At 38.8% G+C, this 21,210-nt stretch overlaps 1 protein-coding gene across 5 annotated transcripts in view; it reads left to right on the top strand.

Annotated features, from left to right (window-relative positions):
- The window catches only part of Klhl2 (kelch like family member 2), a 94,343-nt gene extending 75,487 nt beyond the window's left edge, over positions 1 to 18,856 (top strand). For 3 of the 5 annotated variants that reach the window (XM_003479645.5, XM_063234798.1, XM_023561439.2), the window contains 10 exons: positions 241 to 350; positions 3,587 to 3,703; positions 5,219 to 5,368; positions 10,502 to 10,619; positions 11,633 to 11,830; positions 12,354 to 12,455; positions 14,035 to 14,163; positions 14,912 to 15,052; positions 16,591 to 16,734; positions 17,738 to 18,856. In XM_003479645.5, the coding sequence (XP_003479693.2) occupies positions 241 to 350; positions 3,587 to 3,703; positions 5,219 to 5,368; positions 10,502 to 10,619; positions 11,633 to 11,830; positions 12,354 to 12,455; positions 14,035 to 14,163; positions 14,912 to 15,052; positions 16,591 to 16,734; positions 17,738 to 17,766 (1,238 nt within the window). In that variant the 3' untranslated portion in view covers positions 17,767 to 18,856. The remainder of the gene's footprint in view (positions 1 to 240; positions 351 to 3,586; positions 3,704 to 5,218; positions 5,369 to 10,501; positions 10,620 to 11,632; positions 11,831 to 12,353; positions 12,456 to 14,034; positions 14,164 to 14,911; positions 15,053 to 16,590; positions 16,735 to 17,737) is intronic. The other 2 variants (XM_005008092.4, XM_063234797.1) reach the window with 2 other exon arrangements.
- The last annotated feature ends 2,354 nt before the right edge of the window (positions 18,857 to 21,210 follow it).

Here is a 21,210-nt window from a genome sequence, read left to right as displayed (position 1 = left end):
CAGAAGCGATCCCACCAGGCAGCCCAGCCTCCTCCCTGTAACCTTGCTTCACTGTAATGTCAGCAGATCTCTGGGGACCTCCCCCTAGCTTCTCAGTTTTCTGAGGTAAGTTCTTCTCAGGGGAATGGCAGCTACTGTTCTCACACTCAGATTAAGGTTGGAAAAATTTCTTTCTCAGCAGGCTGAAACTATGATAGCAAGCTATAATGTTAACAAATTCTCTGTTTAATTCCTAAACAGAGCAACATTTTGCTGATGTCGTACTTAGTGAAGAATTTCTCAACCTTGGCATTGAACAAGTGTGCAGCTTAATCTCAAGCGACAAACTTACCATTTCCTCAGAAGAGAAGGTGAGTGTGTTTTGCTTTTCCCATTGTACAGTGACACTTTTACCTTATTTCAGTCTGTTTCATAAACTTGTGATCCTGTGTGTGTTGTGACAGCCAGTGACCTTTGATCTGAAAGTTCAGAAACAGCCAGTTGACTTTGAAGTTCCTGAGAAGGCTAGACCTGGGATTTTGTACCTTGCTTCCACAGCAAGAGCTTGCACACATTAAATTGTCTGAAATAAGTTCCTTTTGGGAAGTGGGTTTCTTCACACAGCTAGTACATATGACTCTGATCTAAAGAGAATATGTCTCACTAATGTAATTGCAGCCTCTCAGGAGTTAGAAGAAGCTTCCCAGGGGGCAAAGTTTTGCCAGGTCTACACTGAGTGGCCTTGGTTGTCATCTTCGTTTAGCTTGGTTTCCTGAGACATGGGCCTCACCCCACCAGATGATGACACAGAATGCTGGCCCATGCTTATAATCCCAGCACTTGGGAGAGACTGAGGCAGGAGGATTATGTGTTCAAGGCCAGCCTACACTACATAGCAAGATCTTGTCTCAAAAAGAAAAAAGAACACAGTAAAAAGAAGTATTTAATTTTGCTGGGGATGGTAGTTGAGCTTGGTTCAGATGTATGACTCAGGTCTTTAAAAGTAAGTTTGTCTTAGTTACTTTTTACTCATCGCTGAGCTAAAATACCTGATGTCCAAATTTAGGAAAGGAAAGGTTTATTTCTTACCGTTTTTGGAGGTTTCAGTCCATACTCAGTTGGCTCTGAGGCAAGGTGGCATGGCAGGGCTGCAGTTCATGGCGGCTGCAAACAGCAAGGCAGAAACCGGCATGAGAGCGAGATACACCTTCCTGCCATTACATTATATCCTGGCTCCACCCCAAGGCCAATGTAGCACTCACACTCCCAGTCCAAGCGCTAGACAATGAACCAATCACACATGCATAATGCAAATGCATGAGGCCTAGGGGCCACAGACATAAATCATGACAAAGTTTAAAACTGGACATGGTGGTACATCCCCATAATCTAAACTCTCCGGGAGGCTGAGGTAGAAGAATTGCAAGATCACGCCCAGTTTGGGTAAGACCCTTAGCAAGATCCTATGTCAGAATAAGTAAAGGGCTGGGGCTATATCTTGGTGGGAAAGCCCTGGTCCATAAAGAAAAAACCTGAGTTTGCGAGAGAACTGGAGCTGGGTGGGAATGGAAAGAGCGTTCCAGGGAGAGGCAAGAGAACATAGAGCGTTAAAGAGCTGTCAGAGTAGCCTGCTGCTAGTGCACACCTGAAGTCTCAGTTACACAGGAGGCTGAGATAGGAAGATTGGAAGATCAAGGCCAACCTAGGTAATTTAGCAAGATCCTTTGTTTAAAAGGGGCTGGAGTGGGAATGTAGCTCAGTGCTCCTTTGATTCAATCACTAGTTTCACCAGGAAAAAAAAAAGCTATAGAAGAATGATTGTATTCAATTTGCTGAAGTACGACTGAAGTTCAGAGTAAGTTTGTCAGAATGGCAGAAGATGAAATGGGAAGATGATGTCATAAAATATCTTCTCAGCCATGTTAAATAAAAGTAACTTTATTGCAGTGATTAACATTATTGCCTTTCAGGGGCTTTAAGCAAGAGGAGAATACCATAAACCTACATTAGAGAAGTATCATGAGGGCTGTTCTGATTTTTACTGCTGCCTAAAAAGCCACCCAGATATAAGCGATACTATTTTACTAAGCCCACGATTTTACAGTCAGCATTCATGTGAGCACGTATGGATGATTAGTTTCTGCTGCATGGCATCTGGGGCTTCAGCTGCAGTGCCTGAGGATATCTCGCCTGGTTCCAGGAACCATAGATCCAGGGCTTCAGGTCTGCGTTTGGCATCTTGTCAGTCTGGAATGTCCACTGTGGCTCTTCCTCTGGCTGGTCTGTCTCCTGACCAGTTGCTTTTCTTCTGTCTGCATATCCTTTCTGTCTCCTCCCTTCTTTTCCATAACTTGCTTGGGTTTTTCATAGCGTAATGGTTTCCAGTAATCAGACTTTGTACATGAATTGGCTTGTGCAGAGGATCATCTTGAGAGACTCAGGAGAAAATGACAAGGCGTCTGTGACCCAGCTTTAGCAGGCACTCAGTAGCACGGTACTAGTTACACAGGGCAGCTTAGGTCTAGGGTGGAGGTGACAGACAAGGGAGTGTGAGTGGTGCGAGGTGTGATTTACCAGGTGGCCAGTGGAGACAGGCTTCATGCTAAGCCAAAGGAGCCAGAGTGGATGACTGAGGGCCTGGTAGGAGAATGGTGAAGTCATCCCAGCAACAGTGAGATCTGATGTTGAGCAGTAAAAGCAGGGATAGGGAAGACAGAACTGAGAAACAGTGGGAAGAACTGACAGAACTCAGACTGTCTTGTGCATTTCTTTCCATCTACCACCTGGCACTTATAAGCACTTAATAAATATTTGTTGACAGAATTAGGGGGATGATAATTATAATGTGCATTATTTTTAGTTCCTTGCTCTATTACTGGATCAAAACAGCCTATTTTTGTGCCCAGTGACTCATTTGCATATTCTCATACATATTCCACAACCTTTTAAAGATTATCAGATAATACGTTCATCAGTCTAATAGGAAATTGTGTAGAAAAACACTGTCTTCACAGTGGCTCATTAGCTTTGTCTTAGACATATCTTACAAGTAGTAATGCCCGCTTATTTAGTTTGCAAAGAAAGTTCAAAATATTGCATTTTAATGTATTATGTTGGGACAGAGCAGAGTTGAGCTATTTTATTGATCCTCAACTTACATATGTGTGGCCCAACATTTGCAGAGCTAAAGAACAGTTCAAAAATTGTAAGCGTGTATGATTTTCATTACAGAGTATTACTCTGCTTCATTATTCTAGGTGCTATTTATTCCAAAGGAACTTGAGATTTAAACCTGTGTAAGTGAACTAGATTCAATTTGGAAAGGCAGGAAACAGATCATGTATTACTGTATTGTTACAACTATCATTCAAGTTGAATAGGAGCAAATAACATACTTGATAAAATGCTTAGTAATAAAAAGTACTTATTAAGTATACAAAAATACTTACTAAATTCCATATGTAAAACAAGAAAGAAAATAGAACAAATGGCTCTTTGAGGATGTGGTAATTGCACTTGGGTATCATAGCAAGAGTTGTATCCTTGTATCCAGGTTCTTTGATCCGTAATTCATGATTTGTTTTTCCTTTCTGTATATTTTCTGCAGGTATTTGAAGCAGTGATAGCATGGGTGAATCATGACAAGGACGTGAGGCAGGAGTTCATGGCCCGGCTGATGGAGCACGTGCGCCTACCTTTGCTTCCTCGGGAGTACTTAGTCCAGGTAATGCATGCACCAGGCACGGGAAGAGCAGAGCAGAGCAGAGCAGAGCAGAGCATGCGTCCCTGTCTGGCAGTGGATGGTTTTCTGTCACAAGGTGAGGCAAGCTGTAGAATTGATGGCTGTGGAATTCCCCCAGGATAGGAGTCTCACAGTTTGACTCAGGTCTGAGGCCATAGCTTACAGGCTGTCTACTTACCAAGTGTGCACAGGGTTCTTTGTCTGCTCCTATGCCTGCAAGACAAAAAACATAAAACTGAAACGAAGTATGTAAGGGCTGAGTATGTGGTTCAGTGGTAGTGCACGTGATAGCATAGGTGAAGACCCTGGCTTTAATCCTAGCACCGCAAAAATAGAACAAAACTAACAAAACTAGAGAGGGCCTGGTGGTGCATGCCTGTAATCCCAGCTGCTCAGAGGCTGCATGCAGCATAGGGCTGTAAGTATGAGGCCAGCCAGGAAAGAGTAGGGATACTCTGCCTCAAAATAAAGTAGCTCAGTGCTGGAGTGTTTGCCCACATTCATTGACAAGGCCCTGGTCCAATCTTCAGTACCAGAAAAACAAAAAGGAAAGACTTTTGAACCAAATGCTATTTAATTCTACTTAATGTCACAATGACATGTATTTGGCTTATTTCTAAGTTAAAGAAAAATAGATTGAGAAGTAAATGATTTTGTATTAGTCTCAGACAATTTAAAATCAACTTTTTATTTAGCATCCTTCCAGGGACATTTCAGCATTACTTTTGTGATCGAAACCATATCTGAGTCAGGTACAGTTGTGCAGGGCTGCGATTCCCAAACGCTTGGTAGGTTGAGGCAGGAAAACCGCAAGTTAGATGCCAGCCTGAGCAACTGCACAAGAGGTTTTCTAAAAAAAAAAAATCAGAAAAAAAGTAAAAATAAAAAAACATTAAGAAATAATGAATGTTTTTAAAAAACAAAGAGCTGGGTTGTAGATCAGTGTGAGACCCTCGATTAATCCCCAGCCAGATTTGAGCTTTTAGGATTTCTCAAAACCTCATTAATATAATCATTAGTTCCCTGGTGTTAGAAAAAAATAATGGGAAAAGACCCTCTGTCCTGTGTAATAACAAAATAGCCAAGACAATATACACTTACAACACAGGCAGGTTGTGTTAAAGTATTTCAAATCTCTTTGTCAGATATTTTACTTGCTGTCCTGTGCTTGAAAAAAAATTGTTAGTAATGCTTGTATCATTTGAAGAACTCAGTATCTAAATTTTGTTAATTTAACTGTTTATCTTGATCTTTAAAGAAAAAAGAGAATATAAAATCTAAAGGATTCACCATATTTTGCAGTTGACATTGGTTTATAATCTGCATTGTACTTCTTTTTATTAGTAGTTAGACACAGTGTACAGTGTTTCTCTGTAGACTAAGATGCCTGATGAGAAGTAAACACTAATCTAGAGAGGACAGTTACTGCTTTTTCCTTCTTTTGTTTGTTTCTTTGGCGTCTTCCCCTCACTGACTGTACCTGCCTTCCTCTTACAGAGAGTGGAAGAAGAAGCGTTGGTCAAGAATAGCAGTGCTTGCAAAGATTACCTCATTGAAGCTATGAAGTATCATTTGCTGCCAACAGAGCAGCGGATATTAATGAAGAGCGTCCGGACCCGGCTGAGGACACCCATGAACCTTCCCAAAGTAGGGTCTATTGTTCGTACTTGTTACTGCCTCATCTGAGGGCCCTAGTGAGCTCAATGTGAATGTTTTCACTTGTCCAAATTTCTATGCTTTATTGCGTGTTTCCTTGCAAGATGCAGTGTACCTAAGAATGCATTGTTGTGAATATATGATTTATAATCTCTTGATTTTCTCTGTTTTCCAAAGGTGAGGGTCATTTGGTTCATTTAATCTTTATAAACTATATGCTGTCACTTTACTGAAATGGAAGGCAGCTGGTTAGGGTCCCTTCTTAGTTTTACCAGCTGTCACAGCAGTCTAGAGGCAGTCATTCCAGGCAAAAAGATTTCTCTACAAGCAAGGTGGTGGTTTAAATGGAAATCTGATAGTTTATAGAATGATGCGCTGGTATTGCGGATAGTACAGTAGGATTTCAGTAGTTCCTGTTTCTTGCTGTTGGTTCCCCATACTTAGCAATTCTAGCCTAGATTTCCCTTTCGTCTTCTCATCTTCCCAGTGTACATATTTTGCTATGCAAAATTTCATATTCTAACTTAATCTTTTTTGTTTTGGCCATTTGTTACTGATTTGATTTTCCTTATAAAATTTCAGTATGTTTGCAATTCTTTATGGTCTATTTGTATCTTTCTGAAACTAGAAGACCAACACTTCAAGCACCAATTAGTGTATGGTCTAATCAGATTATTTATAATGCTTTTATTTGTTTTTATTTTTAACTTGTGTGTATTCAGGGCAGTGCTGGATTAAGAAATAAGAATTAACCTGTTATCCATTGTTTTCTTGTATCATTTTTAGTTATTAGTCATTTCCTTTGAATTATGGTCTCTTTAAATCCTTTCACATTAATGCATTTATTTATTGTTTTTCCAAGTTTTATTTTTGGAGTCTACATATTTAATATCTGAATTAGTTCTTTTAAAACTCATTGTTAATGTCAGTTCTCAGTTTACAGTTTTGCTTTTTACCTACTTTTCTAGATCCTTAGTAAATACTTAAAAATAGACCTCAACTTTCTCCCTGGTGACTGCATTAGAAATATCCTTGCTGGAACACAGTTCATTTGTAGAACTTTCCAGTATCTATGATTAGTATTATTAGCTCAAAATGAGAAATTTGGCGTGTAACATTTGATGAGATTGAGGATCACATGGATTCAAATTCCGCATGAATTTTTGACATCCTTCTTCATGTTACTCATCATTTTATTGGCCCCCTAGAGGTTCAAATGCTTTTCTCACAATAGTCTGAATTTTTACTGAGAACTGTTGTCACTTAACAAAAGATATTTACAAGCCATTCACTTCCTACCCTGTTTTGAAAATTGGTATTTGCTTTTTTTAAATTTTCTGATCTCTCCTCAGTTCTCCAAGATTTTTCCAAAATAATTGTAAGTGGCTCAGTAAGTACATTAGCTAGTTCCCTAACACCTTAGTATGCATGTCATTTTGGTCTGCTGATTTTATGAGTGTTTACATTTTCCAAATACCCCTTTACCTGCTTTTATAAGTAGCCATCTTTATAAGTCTTCATTGCTTCATATTTGTCCGTATTATTTAATGTCAGTTTTTGTTCCTTCAAAAAAAAAAAATCAAGTTTTTGAAAAGCGTTCAGAGCCATACAATTAAAGGTGCAGTTTCCTTCGTGCTAATCTTATATTTTTTGAACATTCCATTTTGATGTGGGGAAATCTGTTCTTGTCCCTCTTCTGACGTCTTTAGCTTTGCTATCTTTAGCTGAGCTACAGAGAGACTTTTAGATGAAATGAAAAAGTTCATGGTAAAACCCTATCACGTATTTTTAGAGTTGAGGTAGTCCTGTGTACATGGTTTCTGGGTTTCTCCAGTGCTGTAGAGTTCTGGATTTCTCAGTTCTTCTTCAGTTTTGTTTCCTGGTGGGCACACAGACCTGTGTATTTTCTTTGATTTTACTGTGTCGAGGTGACCGGGGATGGGGTGAGGGGTTTTTGTGGTGGTTTTGCAGTGGGGGAGCCTTCTCAGTATTGATCCACACATGTTTGAAAAGGTGCTTGTGGTGAAACTTTCTGGCTGTTTTAGACAGGTTACATTTGGGATTAATTCCAAGCAAATAGGTAAAGATGAAGCAAAAGTTGGTTTCTTCTGCCATATGCATTTTGAGGTAATGATGCATTTCATCTGTCATCATGGTGAGTCAGATGGAGCAAATGTAGCAGCAGTGTGAGGAAAGTATGGTAACATTGTGATATTTTTCCCATGCCAGTGACCTAGTTCTTTTTTATTAGGTTCGTTTGTGAACTCATACTAATTGGATATCTTAAACATTAAAGTTGGATATCTTAAACGTTTTGTGTTCTCCATAAATGCTGTTAGGATTGTGTAAGATATTCTTAGATTTGGACAGCATAATTAAAAGCTGCATGTCTTGCGTCTATACTTTGTTAGCTCCTTTTGTGCTTTGCAAACTGTATTTTATTGCAAATGAGGTCTTTTTTTTTTAAGACAGTCTCACTATGTAGCACAGGCTGGCCTTGAACTCATGGCAGTCCTCTGGCCTTAGCCTCCCAAATTCAGGAACTATAGGCATGCACCACACCTGGCTTAAATGCTGTCTTATTTCTGGATATATATTTTTCTATATTTTTTATCAGATATGTTTGTTGAAATTTCCAATTTAAAAATTATCAATTATCCAATCAAATTTTAGGAGACATTTAAAAATTAACATTATTAGGTGAAGAAAATACAGAGAACAAAGTTTAATTGATGTTTATTTTAGGATCACTTGAATTTGCTTAGCTCCTTACTCCTTTCTCTCCTCAAATGTTACATTTCACTTTTCACTGCTTTCTTGTTCCTTTAGGATAATTAGTTTGGGCTTTCTCAAATCAGATCAGATGTCTTTTGCAAACAAACAGGATATCCACATTATGAGCAGCTCTGACTGGTAGCAACACTGGTCTCCAGCATGATTTCTTTATTTCTCTCCCTGCTGTCTTATCCTTTGCTGTTCATTCTTTTGGTCTCACTTCTGATTGCTGAAGTCCCAAATCCCCACCCCATTTTTTGCCTCTTGGGTAACTAAAGGACAGATTGTCTGTTCCTATTACTCTTGTTTTAATGTACAAAAGTATTACATGGAAACCATGAGATTTCAAAATGTGAAAATCATTGCTTCTATAAATCAGTATTGCAGTGCTGGTGATTCAATCCAGGGTCTTTGCACTGAGCTACAAAAGTTGCATTCTGTTCTTTTACATTTAGAGGTGAGGTCTTCCTCATTTGCCCAGGTTGGGCTTAAGTTTACAGTCTTCCTGCCTTAACCTCCTAGAGATTAATTACAGGTGATTACAGGTGTCTACCACCACACCTGGGTTTTTTGTTTGTTTTTAATCTTCATCAGATACATTATTTAACCCCCCCCCCTTTTTTTTTTTTTGGTTTTATCAGACAGGGTCTCACTATGTAGTTTAGGCTGGCCTTGAACTTAGTATGACCTTGAACTCACCAGCAGTCTTGATGTGCACCACCTCACCCAAATTAATATTCTTTTAATATTGTACAGCTGTTCAGCAGAGTTTTGAACACAGGTTCCTAAGTATGAGGTTGATCTTAATGTGCGTTCCAATTTTGTGGTTTAACACCTTTGCCTTTTTCTTTGTGTAGTAAAAGGGGTGGTATACATTTTTCCTTATTAATTCTTTTTATTTATTTGAATTCAGCATTAGATTGATAGCCTTGAAATAAATTCTATGGCTGGTTTGCGGTCATTCCTCTTTTACAATGTTTTGCTTTTTGTTTTGTTGTTTTGTTTTTGATGGTGCTGGGAATTGAACCTAGCTATGTAACAACCACTCTACTCCTGAGCTACATGCCCACCCCTTCAGTCTTACTTTGTCTTTTCAGATTCTTTATGCTGTAAGTTACTGACATAGGCTTCTTTTAGAAATTTGAGTTTTGCTGGGATCCATATACTATTATTTCCTGTGTACACGTTTTTCTGTAGTTCTAAGTACAGGAGGGTCATTACTCCAAGTTGCAGGCTTCTTTTTGTGTGTGGGCAATTTACTCCATGTTCTGTTTTGATTTTTTGTTTTTCTTTAACATCTGTTTTTCCTATCACCATCATATCTTTTCTCCAGAGTCCCTGACATCTTTTACGATTTCCCATGGGAGTCGTCATTAGCTTTGAGCCTGTCCTGACTGGACAGTTGCATTTGAGGTGTTGCCAGAAAGTGCTCATGTATATTCCGTAAAAATCCACCCCTTCTCATAGCTCTGGTTCCCTCAGCTCCAAAAGCTCAGTTATGGCTGCTTTCCATTTTCTACTCAACAGTCGCATTTAATGCATACACTAGTCATACAGTAGCATTTAGCTTCTATATAATTGCATTTTGTCTTGAATTGCTTCATGGGTTCTGTTTCTTTAGTGAGATTTATGAGCTCTTGAGACCATTTCTTACTATATTTCTTGTATATAACATCTAATACTGTTGGAGGCACTTACTAAATAGTTGTTGGATTGACTCGAGGAAATGTATAGACTGTGTTCATTCTCAGCAATAGACTGATGTGCCTTCGTTCATTATGATTTCTCACATCTCTATTATTTGTCCATTGGTTTTATTTTTGAGGATCCAGGGAGTCTTTTCCTTGAGATCCAAGAGTCTGTGCTCTCTTGTTAACTCCAGTTTCTCTTCCTTTTTAAGTAATTGCTTGCCTTTCCCCATCTTTTGGTATTTACTGTCCTGTAATGTGTTTCATGCCTCTCTGTCCTCCTAGACTACGGAGATCTAATCTCTGGTCACTGCACAGCCGGGATCTGGTGTGTAGCGAGCCCTGTGATATACTTCAGACTTGCCAGTGCTGACTGCCTGCTGTTTTTTGGCTTAAATACCGCTTTTGCTTGAAGGATCAGAAATTTATTTTAGTTTCTGAAATCCTTATTTTTAACTAAATGTGCTAGATAATAGAATTGTAGTTCTAACATTTGCCCCTGTTTGATGTTTATTACGTGTTGTTTAGGGAGTCGTTTTCCCTCAGCTTACCCTACCATCTCCATCCTAACACTCCCCCTGCCAGTGTCTTCATAGGGCATTTTAAATCTCTCAATATGAAATGGCCATTCATTCAAGTTCTTACATTTCTGCCCTTCCAGTTGATGGTGGTGGTTGGAGGCCAAGCCCCAAAGGCGATCCGAAGTGTGGAGTGTTATGATTTTAAAGAAGAACGGTGGCACCAGGTGGCAGAGCTGCCTTCCCGGAGGTGCAGGGCAGGTAGGCTTGATGCACCATGGCCATCTAGTGGCTTCATCACTAGGTCTGGGAGAGCTGCTCTACCAGGTCTGTCTTATTCATTAGAAGAATGTGTGTCAGAAAAACAGATTGATTAGCTCTATAGTTCAGCAGTGACTCTGGGGCCTCAAACACCTCACTTAAGACACTCGTGTTCTGTCTGTATCTTTAGATACCTTTCTGGTTTTCTGATATGAACTGATGGAGTTGGCGATTTGCTGTATATTATCCTGGTTACCTTTCCCAAAATGATGAAAGGGGAATTCTTTAGCTTAGGACATTTATATCTATACATGTGACTCATCTATAAGCCATAGTTACTTTCATTTCGGCATCCAGTTTACAAATACTTGTTCAAACGAGATCTTATTTAGCCAAGACTGTAATGAGAAGAGGCAATTGCAAATGCTGGCTCCTGGAACTTGGACCCTAATTCCTACCCCTTAGCACAGTGGATTTGGGGGAGGGGGGGAGCGGAGCATTCCTGGTGGGAGCCCTGAAGCAGGGCATCCTGGAGACTATTCCTTGCTGCAGAGCAGAGCTGCTTTCTCTTTAAGAGTCAAGTGAGGCCAGTAGTGTTAACTCGTGGAGGACTTGGCCAAAGGGTCACCTATCCAACATCTCGTCCATATCAGCAAGGGGCAGAAGCATCCAAGAGTATTTTATTTGAGTTTAGATGAGGTCTAATGTGATTAGGTCGGTGGCAGTTTTTCCTCAGTAATATTCTACCATTGAGCTACACCACTAGTTCTTAATTTAACAGTAAAACCACTTTTAATTTTATTTACTATAAACAGAGCTACAGTTAATTCATTATACACACATTAGTGTGCACTTGTGATTGTGTGTTCTTACAAATGAATAGCATTTTTCAGGCCTGCTGGTCAGGATTCTCCAAAGAGGAGTGTATGCAGCATGCCCGGGAGGCCTGCAGGAGCAGGCGGTGAGAGTAGCTGGCTCACATGGCTAGCACTGAGTGCTTCATCCTTTTGCAGGCATGGTCTATATGGCCGGGCTTGTTTTCGCCGTTGGTGGCTTTAATGGTTCATTACGAGTCCGCACTGTGGACTCCTACGACCCCGTGAAGGACCAGTGGACCAGCGTGGCCAACATGCGGGATCGGCGGAGCACCTTGGGAGCCGCCGTGTTGAACGGATTGCTATATGCGGTGGGCGGCTTTGATGGGAGTACAGGTAATGTCCTTAGGGCCCTTTCTTCCTTTCTGTCATAATTTGCACAGTAACCACATTTATCAACTTGCCACACAGTTAGAACCCAGGGGAGGCACTTGCACATGTGTGTGCGTCGAGTCACAGGAGACTGAACCCAGAGCCTCACACAGATTAGGCAAGCACTGTACCACTGAGCTATATCCCCTGTTGCACACTGGAGGTTTTAAGAGTCTTTAAATTGCCTTAAGAATTTCTTTACATACTATGAGTGCTGAGTACATCACTTTCTGTCTTATGCATCAGTATCAGTCTTCTTACCAAGTTTAAAAAGCTTGTAAGTGATTGCAGCTTGGCTAAGAGCCTACTGTGGGAAGGCAGCTATTTGTATTTCCTGTGGAATTAACATACTTACATTTCACCAACTTCCTCCTTCAATTTTAGCCCAATGTAAAACACCTGAAGTGCTTTGTCCTAGTAATATCTTTATGGAAGAACAACCAAATACCTTAGAGGAGTAAGTGGAGAGTGTTGTCCTGTATTCTAGGCCTGTCTTCTGTGGAAGCCTACAACATAAAGTCTAACGAGTGGTTTCACGTAGCTCCGATGAACACACGGAGGAGCAGCGTGGGTGTGGGCGTTGTTGGAGGTGGGTGTGTTAGGAGGTGGGCCTGGTTAGGGTGGGCGTGGCTGGAGGTGGGCACCTGTGGGTCTGGAAGGCGGGTATTTTTGGGTGCTGGTGGCTCCTTGATTCTAAGAACTCGTCTTCAAAGAGGCAAGGTAAATTATCATTTAAAAATGATCACTGGGTGATCACTGGGAAATTTTAATTATCCTTTTTCTAAAATTAGCTCACCTGTATAAATTTATCTTTGTAAGACTTTCTCTCCCTCTGTTTCCCTGCCACCACCGTTCCTCTAACTCTGTGCTCACCCATGTGTGTGTGAGTGTTGGTGAGAGATAAACCTATATAAGATAGTCCATTGCTCTTGATAGAGTTGTTTGGGATAGAAATCAGGTGATGTATGACATCTTACAGCTGGCAAAGGATTTTTAAACATTTTAATGGATGGGTCACCTTATTTATTTGCATCATACTTTGTTCTAACGGAATTTAAGGAAAGCTATAAGTATTATTTGGTCAATGTGATTTTTTTTTTTTTAATACTGGCTTAGGCAAATATGTAGATTTCTGCCTGGGTATGGTAGCACATGCCTGTAATTCCAGCACTATGGGAGGCTGAGGCAGGAAAATTGCTGTGAGTTCAAGGTCAGCCTGAATTAAGTGAAAGATGCTGTGTCAAAAACCAAAGAAATAAAAACAAAACTCAAGCTTTATTGATGTAGTCCCATGAGCATCTCTGACTACAGTTAACTCCAGAACATTTTTATTACACTAGAAACGCAGTCCTCCTCCTCTCAGCTGTTCCCTACCTCCTCTCCAGCCTCCGCCCTGCGTAGACCTTGCTTACAGACCTTCCCTACCCTCACACAGTGTGAAGTCACACAGTGCGCGGTGCCTTGTCCCTGGCCCCACTCCACCAGCGTTGTGTTTCGGAGTCATCTGTGCCATAGCATCTGTTGTGTCTCCTTTGGTTTTTATTTTGTGAGACAGGGTTGGCTGGCCTTGTAGCCCGTACTGGGCTTACCCTCAAGATCTTTCTGCCTTAGCCTCCTGTGTGCTGGGAATAAAGGCTTGTGCTGCCCTAACCAGCAGTGTTTCATACGTTTTTACTACCAAATAATATTTCATGGCATTCTAATTACTGTTGATTTAAGTTTTCTTTTAGCTTATTAAGATCATTTTGATATTTGTTTCCAGGATGGTGTTCCCTTATCAACTATTATCTTGAGCTATATTATCATCATCATAAATACTGTGCAGATCTTAATAAAATTTGATCACTTCCCTATCACTGTTAGCCAGGGCCTCAATTTATTTTACAAGAGTTTGTCCAGCTGGACATGGTGGCACATGGCTCTATTCTCAGCGCTTGGGAGGCGGAGGCAGGAGGATCACTGGGAATTGGCAACCACACTGGGCTACATAGGCAGTTCAAGGCCAGCCTGAACTACTAATGAGACCCTGGCTCAAAAGCAACAAGAAGGAACCTGGGACACTTCAGGGGAAGCTATTTCATTACCATGCAGGAAAATACACTAATATGTTCTGATGTGGAAAAGTGGGGTTTTTTTATAACTGGCTGTCCTGGTAACACCATGTCCAGGGCTACTGTATGCCGTCGGGGGCTACGATGGGGCATCACGCCAGTGTCTCAGCACGGTGGAGTGCTATAACGCCACAACCAATGAGTGGACCTACATTGCAGAGATGAGCACCCGGCGCAGCGGAGCAGGTGGGTGCGGCCCGGGAGTGAGTGAGGCGGAGGGTGCTGGCAGCGACTGTACCAGGGAGGGGCTCAGCGGCATCACATCACTGTGCCAGACCAGGGGACAGAGCTTTCAGGGCGCACCTGGGCCTGCTGAGTAACTTTCTCTTCATGCTCGTACCTCTGTTTTGGAATAAATGCGGAGACTGATTATGTATGGAGTGCCTTATATTTAATATTTGGATTTATTCATTCTTACCAGAAACATTTTTGAGTGCTGACCACACAGGTAGTGGGGCCCGGTGCTTCCTGCACTTGCACAGAGTAACCTTCATTTCTCAGTGCTTCATTAAAAGGCTTGTTTCATCTATAGAATGTTGTTATTCCACTTAGTCTTTTTGTTTTTACCATTTATTTTGGGCAGCTGCTTAATAATTGCGTCTTACCATACCCTTTCTTATAAAACTGTGTGCTTGAATACCTTGGTTTATTTTTGCTGTGAGAATTGTTTTCAAAAAAATCAAGTTAAAGGACTTTCCTCCTGTTTTACCAACATGTTATTTTTATTGCTTAACTTTCTTCTTTTTTTAGAATAGTTTTTTACTGAGATCTTTGTCAGTTCTATTCATTTCCATATTTAAACTATATGTTTTTATGTTCTTTTTATTATGAATTAATGTTTCAGAAGTTTTAGTTTTAAGACTTTTGAATAAACTGATGCACTATGCATGCCTTGTCCCTTTTCTCTACTAGTTTGACTGGTTGTGTTTTGTAGGTGTCGGGGTGTTAAACAACTTATTATATGCTGTAGGAGGTCATGATGGCCCTTTAGTGCGGAAAAGCGTTGAAGTCTATGATCCCACCACAAACGCATGGAGACAGGTTGCAGATATGAACATGTGCAGAAGAAACGCAGGTATCTCTCTGCTTGAGGCATCAATAGTGAATTTTTAATTATCATTATTAATTTCATTCATAATTTCATTATGTCACTGTGTATCTCCATTGTTTGTTTGCTTTCTTCTAATCTGGGTTTCCTGATAGACTTTGCGCTCTCTGAGGACAGAAGCTTATGTAATGACCCTTTAAAGTGAATGCTGCCCAGAACACCTGGGCCTGCTGCGTAACTTACTCTTCATGCTAGTACCTCTGTTTTGGGATAAATGCAGAGACTGATTATATATAGAGTGCTTTATATTTGATATTTGGATTTATTCTTACGAGAAACATTTTTGAATGCTTACTGCACATCACATAGCAGAGAAAGACCTGCACACAGCTCCAACTTTGGGGGTTGTGGGTATAGCGCTCCTGTATTTGGTCCTTGCTTTCAGGTATTTGAACTGCTTTAAAATGGTCCGCCTTTGCTCCCCATAAGGTGACTAGTTAGAATGGGAGCACAGCGGAGTTTGAGTGAAGTAGGGAGGGTTCACTCCTTTTGAGTACATTTTTTTAGTGCTGCGTAGAAATTTGGGCTCATTAATTTGTTAAAAGCCTGCGTGCATCCATTAACTAGGTTAGCAGTTTATAATGATGCCAAGGCTTCATTAAGACATTAAATATATTTTAAACAAAATTAAATTGAACTAAAGAGCTTTCAAAAAATGTTTGCCTTTTGATTCAGCAGTTTTCTTTCTAAAAATGTACATTAGGAATTAGTTACACAGGTATTTTAAAATGATGCAGAAGGAAGCCTTGTTCATTGCATTATGGGTAAAAGCAAAAATCTTGAAAATATATAATCTGTATAAAAAGATAGTCATCAAGGCATTACATACATGATACATAGAATAGCGTGCAGCCAAAGAGTGTGAAGATTACTACTTATGAACTCAGAAATAGCCAAGGTAATTACCAGCCAAGGTAATTGTCAGGTGGGCATTAAATAGCACATGTAATATCAACTACTTTGCAGTCAAAATGAAAGTGTCTGTGTTTTCACAGAGAAATCAGGCATTGTAGAGATCAAAATTTTCATAGTATTCTGTAAGTTTTTTAATTTTTTTCAAGAAATGGAAGTTATTAGAGAAATCAAATAATACTGTTCTCTTTAAATAACTAATTGTTAAATATAAAACTCATTATTAAAAGATTTTTACCTTCTATTAATGTTTCTTTTCCTAAGGATTCCCCAAGAAGCTGACTTTGACCTTTAATTTTCTATTTTTGTAATAAAATGAAAGCCAAAATAATTTCTAATCTACAAAGTGAGATTGTTGTAAAGGTGAAATGAAGCAATGCATCTGTAAAGCCGCTGTTGCGTAAATGACATGCAACAGGCACTTAAAAGTGGAATTGAGACTCTCGCTTGGAAAAGTTTCTGCACATGTTTATTGTCTGCTGCTCCTTTCAAGGAAAAGTGTTGTGGGGTCCTGCCTTCTCAAACAAGTCAAGGGCTGATCCTTTGCAGCCAGATCTTTTAACCACTTGTTTTCTTTCTGCATTGTGTTTTAGGAGTTTGCGCAGTTAATGGTTTGTTGTATGTTGTTGGAGGGGATGACGGTTCCTGTAACTTGGCATCAGTAGAATATTATAACCCAACAACAGATAAATGGACAGTTGTGTCGTCTTGTATGAGCACAGGGAGAAGTTATGCAGGTAAGAATTGCCTCCTTTTCTTAGTCTTTTATTATAATTCCAGAAGCTGGCATCATTATTAATAAGTGTTTTGTTATAAAAAGAAAATATTTTCTCAAAGTATATTTTATATCTTAAATTTACATGGATATGTATATTCTAAAGTAAACTAGCAGGATTCTTTGTCATTCTGTTAGTCCTTTGGGTTAAAATCCCAAAGCTTTGCCATATAGGATCACGTAGGACACTTCAGTGTGAGTGGCAGAGAGCACATTCCTGCATGTCCAGGCTTTAGTTTTTGCACTCCTGTGCCTCCATCCAAGAGACAGCGTGTGGACTAAGCGTCTTTCTTAAGCACCCCGCTGAATTAGAAAAGATCCACTCTTTCTAATGTCTTAGTAAGAGAGATGACAATAGTTTTTAGTAGATATATAAATGAGGCATTTTATTGTTCTACCATATTGGTATGTTTAAATACTAGAATATTTCTGTAACAAAATTGAGCTTAACAATGGGGAATATTTTACATTACTTGGCATGATGTTTATGCATCATCTAAGGGAACACTTAAGAACTATAGACTGGGATCCAGAATAACAGGTTTTTAGGCAGATTTGTCACCATCTTCACTGACGTTTAACTGAAATAGAATAAATAATGTATATTTAAGCATACAGTTTTATTAGTTTTGAAATATGTGTATACACATGATTCCACTGTTACAGTCAAGATAGTGAACACATCTGTTGCCCCACCCAACTTCTGTCTGCCACATTATTAGGTGAATTTGGTGTTTTCCAAGGAAAGTTGTTTCCCTTCAGTTGTAATTATAAACAGCAAAGACTAGTTCTAGATTTAATGGATTTCACTATTATTTAGATTAAAATATGATAAACTGTAAGGAAGACATTCTGAAACGTGATCTGTTCAGCCCTGTGGCTTTAATAGCACAGAAATTACTTATTTTTTCAGAGATGCAGAATGCTGTCCATGATACATTTTATTTCTTCATCTCTTTACCCAGGGGTCACAGTTATTGATAAACCATTATGAGCCCGAAGGACATTTTCAGCATATTTATACATGAGAAACAGGCTTCAATGAGTATTTCTGAAGTGACTGAGAATCCAGCCCTTCTCCACTTGCAGCTGCACTTTAAGTCTCAGCAGAAGACAAGATCACCTGCCTTTCTAGGCCTCGGATACTGAAGATTATTTTTGGTAGAAGCACCGTGTAGGCTTTTTCTGCAGTGAGCAGCAGCTGACAGAATTTTCATAAGAAACCTGGACCGCAGTACTTGCTCTGCAGTCCACAGCCAACAGTTGCTTTCCTAAAGACTACTTCTTACCACCTTGAGTGACTGTGAATTATTGTGTGAAGGAGGATAAAGCAATGAGTATTCTTGTACAATTAAATTTTATCTTTATTCCTTCTCTTGAAAACCTGTGTTACCCAGGAACTGAAAATCTTGGAAAAGATAATAAAATCTACGTAAGTATACAAAGTAGTTGAGGGATAAAATTGTTTGCTTTTATAAATATCTTTGATTACATGAATATAATAAATTGTGTGCATATAAATGTGTGTCTATATGCTTTCCCTTCAACATGTTTGAAAAGATGTTTGAAACTTGATTATTCTATTTATAATGGCACAGTACTTTGAATTATGCCAGTACTACATTGTAAAACAGAGTTGTATTTTTTGATATTTAACAATGCTTAACACTTTAAAAATGCCACTTCTGAGGAATGAAAATGGTGTGACACACTTGAACATGTGTGATGCCAAACTTTTTTAAATAAAATATAAATTATGCTTATTTATTATTTTCTTTAGTTTAATCTTGGTCATGTTTTGGTGTGTGTTTTTAATTTTTTTCTTAAGGTAACACTTCGGCATGAATATAACTGCAGGTTTCTGATGAATATAACGAATGTATGGAACTCAACCGAATTTGCATGGTCTTAAGAATTTTTTCTGTGTGTATAAATTTAGCTGCTATTAACAGAAAAGAGAGCTTTCTGTGAGTAGCCATGTGCGTTGGTGGGATAGTTTTTCTGAGATCTTCAATTAATCTGACTTTAAAGATGACCAAAACATGTCTTTCTTGAATTATCTTTGAATAAAAATTTGTATACTATTTGTTTCAGTGTCCTTGCTTTTTCCCAGTTTGATATTGAGAAAATTACCTATTTTCTATTTTTTAATAAAATTTGCATTTTCTCACTTTACAAATCCATATTTTAACTTTTTGCCAAAGTAATCTGTGAGTCAGTTAGATCAATAATATGTATCTGGAAATTGTTCTTTTTTAAAAAATTTTATTTAAAGAAAGACAAAACAAAACAGAAAATGGGCAGAAAATAGTACATACTTTCAAAGAAAAGAAACAGTAATAAATCACTATTTGATGTATACATATTGTTCCCCCACAAATAATTGTTCAAGGTACAAAAATAGAACATACAAATGGGAATTCAACCAGGGAGACTGCAAACAGTTCTGTTCAACTATCCAATAAAAACTAAGTAATATGGCTATCAATCCTATACACTTATACATGTATACATTTATCCATATCTTCATTTATGTTGAGACCTAATAAAACTTAGAAGATTAAAATCATTCTGAACAAAGATTAATAGTATTACTGGATTTCACATCATTACACTCTGGAATCAGCACTGGGTACTGTAGTGCCCCTTTTTTTCCTTCAAAGTATTTGTTCATCATGTGTCATAAGATCAGTTCTCATAAACTGTTTATAGGTTTTACACAAGCATGAGTCTTAACATGTATTTCTATCCTTTCTATATTAGAAGGAGAAACAACAAAGCAGGACAAAACAAAACATAGTCCTATAGACACATAAAATTAAAAACATAAATCTGCTGTATAAGGAGTTCTACCATGGTCATTGTGCTGTCTCTTGTTATCAACAGGATTGGCTATATTATCAGATAAAGTATAATTGAATATATCAGTACATAACAATAGAAATACAACTTTGTAGATAGAGCTACAAAAACAGGTAGTAATCAATTCAAAATGGGTATCATAGTGAATCGTTGTCATTTTCAGTATAGTTGTCTATACTCAACTTGATACCATCAACCTAACAGTTTTGAATAAAATCTGTCAATAATAAGCAGCAATCAAACAAGTCAGATTTAAGTAAGGTCAATCATGATACAACAGTATAAGTCATACAGCGATCTGGATTGAATTAATAGGAAATTAAAGATCACCACTGTGCTATATCCTGATATTTTCAGGACAGCTGTCTGTTCCCTCAGATCCAGTGCTTGTATACAAAGTAGGATGGAACAAGTTCCATCCAAGCAGAGTGGTGCTAGTAATAAGGGTTTTAATTCCTGATACACTATTAGTTATATCTTCTGTTGTCTTTTTTAAGACTGTTCCTGCCCCTTCACTCTCCCAGGATGTGCTGTGTATTTTTCGGTCTCCCCAACACTCTCAGTTTTATATTGGGGGGCCAACCTGCTATTTACCTAAGTGTTTCCAAACTTTCTCACTCCTGGACTTGATCTCTAGTTGTATTATTAAAACCTGTCTTTTCAACCTATTCATAAATACTGGTCCAGTTACCCCTATTACTCTCTGGTTCCCTATCACATCAAGTTGTGTTTTCTCATATTTGATTTTGGTCCATATACCCTTCTTCAGGTTAATTATATTTCCTATAAAGAGCATCTCGGTGGACTCTACCTCTTGATCCATCCTGCCTGCAATTCTCTTTTTTCCCTTAAGTTAGTGTATCTTAGGTCATCTATATTAGAAATTATATCCAGTCTTCTCTGCCACATTTCTGTTGTGCTCTTTTTCCGTCATTAGTTGTCTATATTCTTCATTTTGCTTTTTGTTCCATTCGTTGGGGCCTCTCTGCCACTGTTCCTGAAGTCCTGGTGCTTTTCACTCTCTTTAGAATGTCCTGTAGTATTCTCCATAGAGTTGGATTGGTGGTTGTGAATTCCCCCAGTTCCTCTTTACCTTGGAAGCACCTTGTTTCTCCATTAATTTCTAGGGACAGGTGTTCAGGATACATCAATCTTGGCTGGGGGTTATTGTCTTTCAAAGCTTGAATTATTTTGCCCCATGCTTTTTGTGATTTGATAGTTTGTGCCGAGAAGTCTACTGTAATTCTGGTGGGTGTTCCCTTGTAAGTGATCCGTTTCTTGTTTCTGACAGCTTTTAATATTCTGTTTTTATATTGGATTTCCGGAATCTTGATTATTATATGCCTGGGTGTAGTTCTGTTTTGGTTGTAGGTGGCTGGAGTTCTGTATGCCTCATACATCTGAGTGTCTTTTCCTATATTTGGGAAGTTTTCTTTAATAATTTCTGTGAATAGCCTTTGCAGTTCATTTGTTTGTACCCCTGGTTCTTCATTCACATTCTTTATTCTTAAGTTATAGATCCTCTTGTTGCCTTCTAGCCTTTGTATTGTTACTGCTTGTTTCCTTGTTATTTTTA

The sequence above is a fragment of the Cavia porcellus genome, unplaced genomic scaffold, assembly GCF_034190915.1.
Source record: "Cavia porcellus strain 051 isolate PalLab524CR breed Dunkin Hartley unplaced genomic scaffold, mCavPor4.1 scaffold_24, whole genome shotgun sequence".
Lineage (NCBI taxonomy): Eukaryota > Metazoa > Chordata > Mammalia > Rodentia > Caviidae > Cavia > Cavia porcellus.
This window is presented reverse-complemented; position numbering and strand designations above follow the sequence as displayed.